Source organism: Herpailurus yagouaroundi, unplaced genomic scaffold (assembly GCF_014898765.1).
Source record: "Herpailurus yagouaroundi ecotype Mexico unplaced genomic scaffold, PumYag 295, whole genome shotgun sequence".
NCBI lineage: Eukaryota > Metazoa > Chordata > Mammalia > Carnivora > Felidae > Herpailurus > Herpailurus yagouaroundi.
Genome location: NW_024412512.1, coordinates 2,532,703 through 2,537,225, shown reverse-complemented (window position 1 = coordinate 2,537,225; position 4,523 = coordinate 2,532,703). Strand labels below are relative to the sequence as shown.

The following is a 4,523-nucleotide window of genomic DNA, read 5'->3' as shown; positions in this document are numbered from 1 at the left end:
AGGGGGGGGGCGGCAGAGTGGTCTCCGCTGCTCCTGGCTGCCGTGTCTCCAGCAGAAAGAAGCTCCTCGGCCCTAGGGTCCGTCTGAGGTCTCGGGCTTCCCTGGCCAGTCCGCGTCCAGGGCCGGGGCCGGGCCCGGGCTGTAGTCCCACTCCGGACCCCAGGGTCCCCCGTGGCCCCAGAGGGTGCAGGGCAGGCCCCACAAGACCCCCAGCCAGGCCCGCCTGCAGCACCCCGCCCTCCCCGTGCGCCTGCAGGTGAAGCAGCTGCGGCTGGAGCGGGAGCGGGAGAAGGCCATGCGGGAGCAGGAGCTGGAGATGCTGCAGCGGGAGAAGGAGGCCGAGCACTTCAAGACGTGGGAGGAGCAGGAGGACCACTTCCACCTGCAGCAGGCCAAGCTGCGGTGCGCCCCGCCCCCCCCCACCCCCCCCACCCAGAGCCCCGTCTGCCCCGGAGCCTTCGCACGGGCCCTTTGCTCCGCTTGCAATCTCCCGCCCTTCGGATTTCCACCCGCTGCCTCCCCGGGGAGTCCCTGCGTGCCCCTTGCTGCGTGCACCACTTCCTGTTTGCTCCTCCCTCCAGCCTGTCACTGATGCCCCCCCCCCATCTCCATCTCCGCCTGTCTCCCGCGTTGAGTTGTGTGCCGAGGAGACCTCCGAATGATCCTTGCTCCGTGTCGCGGTGCCACACGAGCTGAGCGAGGTGCTGGGCCCCTCACGGTACCGACCGTGGCTCACCCTCTGCAGCCCGCGGGGCCACGTGCTCATCAGCCCCGTTTACAGAGGGGGAACGCGAGGTTCCTGGGGGCAGGGGAACGCCTGAGGCCACACGGCAGGTGTCTGAGCCTCAGTGGCGCGTGTGCACCAGGAGCCTGCTCCCAGCCCCTCTGTCCTGCTGCCCACCAGCTGCACCAGCCCCTGGGGCTCGGACCTACCTGGTTTCGGGGCTCCCTTGGGGTAGAACAAGTGTCTGTTTCTGACACGCGTCCCCCTGGGTGTGGCACTGATGCTTCAGACCCTCCCCCGCCCCTGGGGGAGCAGATCGTCCACTAGAAGGAGGTGGTTCTCTCTGCCCCTCTGGCCCTGGCCTGTGTCTTCCGACCGCCCAATGCCCCCTCTTCCAGGAAGACCTCCTTGTCCCCCACCCCCTGCAGGCCAGGCTATTCCCCGGGCGCCCCCACACGAGCCACTCCCACCCCACCCCCGAAGCAGGGTCTTCAGGAGGTGGGGAGGGGGGCCTCCTGGGCTCTGACACCACCTCCCTGCTCCCTGGCAGCTCCAAGATCCGCATCCGGGACGGGAGGGCCAAGCCCATCGACCTGCTGGCCAAGTACATCAGCGCCGAGGACGACGACCTGGCCGTGGAGATGCACGAACCCTACACCTTCCTCAACGGCCTCACCGTGGCCGACATGGAGGACCTGCTGGAGGACATCCAGGTGCCGCCCGGCCCCGGCCCCGCCCCCGCCCCCCCCCCGCCAGCCTGCCCGCCCGCCTCACCGCCCCTCCCCGCCCCTCCGTACCTTCTGCCTCCAGGTGTACATGGAGCTGGAGCAGGGCAAGAACGCGGACTTCTGGAGGGACATGACCACCATCACGGAGGACGAGATCGCCAAGCTCCGCAAGCTGGAGGCCTCGGGCAAGGGCCCAGGTAGCCCCGCGCAGCGCCACCGGAGAGCGCCCGCCGTGCTCTTGGGGGGGCCCGTATCTGGGCGCCGGCGCGCTGGGAGCTGTCTCAGCCCGGGGCTCTCCGCCTGCCTCGGTTTCCCCATCGGGGATCTTCAGGGTCTCTCCGGGAGCCACCAGGGGGCAGCGGCGGGCTGCGGCAGGAGCTTGGGCCCCCCCCCCCCCCACGGCTCCTCCTCAGGTGGGGGGCTCAGCCCAGGGCGGGGGCTCCCTTCCTTCAAAGATCGCTTAGCGTCTGCGCCGGGCTTCCCGGGAGTGGCGCCAGCAGGGGCCCGTTTTGTTCGGTTTCAGGTTTTTGCCAGAAGCTTGGTGCGTTCGAGGGAGGGCGGCACCCCGCTTGTCCCCTTGTGCGGGAAGCCCCTAGAGCCCCGGTCTCTTGAACCTGGTGTTCTTTCCTCATTCGCTTTCCTTTCCCTCCAGAGGGTTCCGCGCAGTGTCCAGGGAGGTGACCCTCGGGGGGTGGGGGAGGGTCGTCCTGGGCCCTGGGCTACTGAGCAGCGGCCCTGACCCCCCCCCCATTGTCAGGAGCCCCCCCCCTCCAGTCGTGACAGCCACAGATGTCCCCAGACATCACCTGGTGTCCCCTGGGGGCAGGATCACCCTGGCTGAGACCCCTGTTCTAGAAGCTGATGACCAACCGTGCTCCTCCCTCTTCCACCCCTTCCACCCCCAGGGGCCTCGAGTGCCTGCCCCCCACCCCTCCCCCAGGCCCATGTAAATGCCCTTGTTACTCAGCCCAGGTTGGGGGGGACGGCTTCCTCTTAGGAAAAGGAGGAATGTCTTTCGTCATGTTTGTCAAGTGCTGTTTTGTTTCCCTGCGCCCTCTCAGCCAGCACATCCTGCAGTAACTTCTAGAGAAAGAAGGAAATCCTTTGCTCTGGGAAACGTGTGGAGTGATTTCCCTTGGGGGCAGTGAGGCCCTGGGTGTAGACCTCTGGGGGGAAGGGCCCTGACTGCCACAGGTGTGGCTCTGGGCACAGATCCAGGCCCAGGCCTCCCGCGGAACTGGCGAGGCGGCCAGACCCCTCAGAGGGTCACCTCGGCGACCCCGGGCCTCCTTCCCCCTCGTCCCTGTGCACGTCGTCCATCACCCCGCACTGCCTCCTCACTCTCTCATGTTGGAGCCCCTCTTTACTACCCCACGTCCCCCTTTCTTGCGCTTTGTCCCCTCGTCGTGTGGGACACATCCTCCAGTAAATTGTGGGGGAAGGCGGGAAGTTCTTGGACATCGTGTAGTTCGGGAAACGGGTCACGTCTGTGCCCTGCCAGGTGACGGGGGCGGGGCGCTCCCCAGACACACAAGACCCTGACCCACCGGCTGTGGAAGAGTGAGGGCCACCCTGCCGGGGGTCCCCTGCGCCGAGTCCCCCGTCGTCTCTTGCCAGCTGCCGATTCGCCCCCTTCTGTGGCCGCTTCCCTTCTCTCAGTGACAGCAGAGGCCCTTCCGTCCACTGTCCCTCCTCCCCTGTCCTGGCTGGGGTCCCAGCTGGCTCCGGGTGTCCTCAGAGATGAGCTTGTGTTTCTGTTTCTCTTTTCGGCCTGATCTCCAATATCGTTCCTGGAGACGCGCAGAGTGCTGTGTGTTGTGCTTGTAAATTCAGTTGGGCCTTTTCTTTCGCCTTTAATGGGAAAGTCTACCTGTACGTGGGCGCGCAGCAGTGTGGGTGTTGCGGCGGGGGGCCCCATTACCATTCCCTGTGGGTTCTCCCCAAGCTGCTGTCCCAGAGCCCTCTGGACCCAGCCGGGCCCCGCGGGATGCTCGGGCGGCATCTGAACCCGCGACTCGATCTCTACGCCGCGGGTGTGGCAGAGCGGGGCTTGTCTTGTCGGGGTGTGCACGGGGTGCGGCCCTGCCGGCGGGAGGCAGTTTCGGTGCCCTGACGTGTCTGTGTGGTCTGAGACAGGGCTGCCTGGGGCCATCCAGGTGTCGGCAGAGGGGACGAGTGTCTAGATGCTGACTCGGGGGTCCCACGGTGGTTGCCTAGAGGGACTTGGGTCCTTTTTGAGCCCGTCTGCTCCGCTGGAGCCAGTGTGTGGTGGCCGTGGTGTCAGAAGCCGGTTCTTAGCCGGGAGCACTGCACGCCCGGTTCTCGCAGTGCTAGGAGGCAGCAGTCAGAAGCCCAGCAAGGCCCCTGCCCTGGGGAAGCCACTAATCAGGCATCCAGGCCGAGGAGAGCAACCTGGTGGTCCAGGGAAGGCTTCCCGGTCCACAGGGTTCTCGACTGGTGGGGTCTGGGAGGCAGGCTGGATGAGGAAGAGCATGTTACTGCTGGAAAGCAACATATGTGCAAAGGTCCCGGGGCAGGGCTCCGTGTGTTTGACGAGCAACAAGGAGGCTGCAGGCAGGGTCAGGTGGCACCCAGCCCTGCCCTCAGGGGCTTCTCAGTCTGGAGCCGGGGCATGTCCCTGTGTCCCCAGCTAAATCTGGATGGGACCGAGAAGGGGCGGTGTCAGGATTTCCCGCAGTGCCTGGGAAAGAAAACTGAGGTCCAGAGAGGGTGAACTATTTACCCAAGATGACACAGCTGAGACTAACAGGGCAAAATCCGAACTCCTGAGAGTCTGGCTGGCGGACGATCCATCCCTCCTCGCTCTTCCAATGCGGGTGGGGGCGCAGTGGTGGCTGGGAGTTGGCAGAGCCGGATGCCAGGCTGAGAAATGTCCGCCCAGCAACCCCAGCCCCACTCAGAACCTTCCCGACTAGGGTCCGCGGCCCGGTGCCAGCTCCGTGTTAGCAGGGTCCAGCCAGGGTCAGGGGAGGAGCCGTGTGGGCCAAGGGCAGGGTCGGGAGCCCTGCCGCCGCCCCCTCCCCCCGCTGAGCGCCCCCCCCCCCCCCCCC

At 66.5% G+C, this 4,523-nt stretch overlaps 1 protein-coding gene across 1 annotated transcript in view; it reads left to right on the top strand.

The window, feature by feature from the left end:
* Positions 1–4,523, top strand: part of CACTIN (cactin, spliceosome C complex subunit) — a 13,694-nt gene that overhangs the window by 6,691 nt on the left and 2,480 nt on the right. Inside the window, exons 4-6 of the mRNA XM_040461719.1 lie at positions 257–402; positions 1,275–1,437; positions 1,535–2,190. Of these exons, the coding sequence (XP_040317653.1) occupies positions 257–402; positions 1,275–1,437; positions 1,535–2,190 (965 nt within the window). The remainder of the gene's footprint in view (positions 1–256; positions 403–1,274; positions 1,438–1,534; positions 2,191–4,523) is intronic.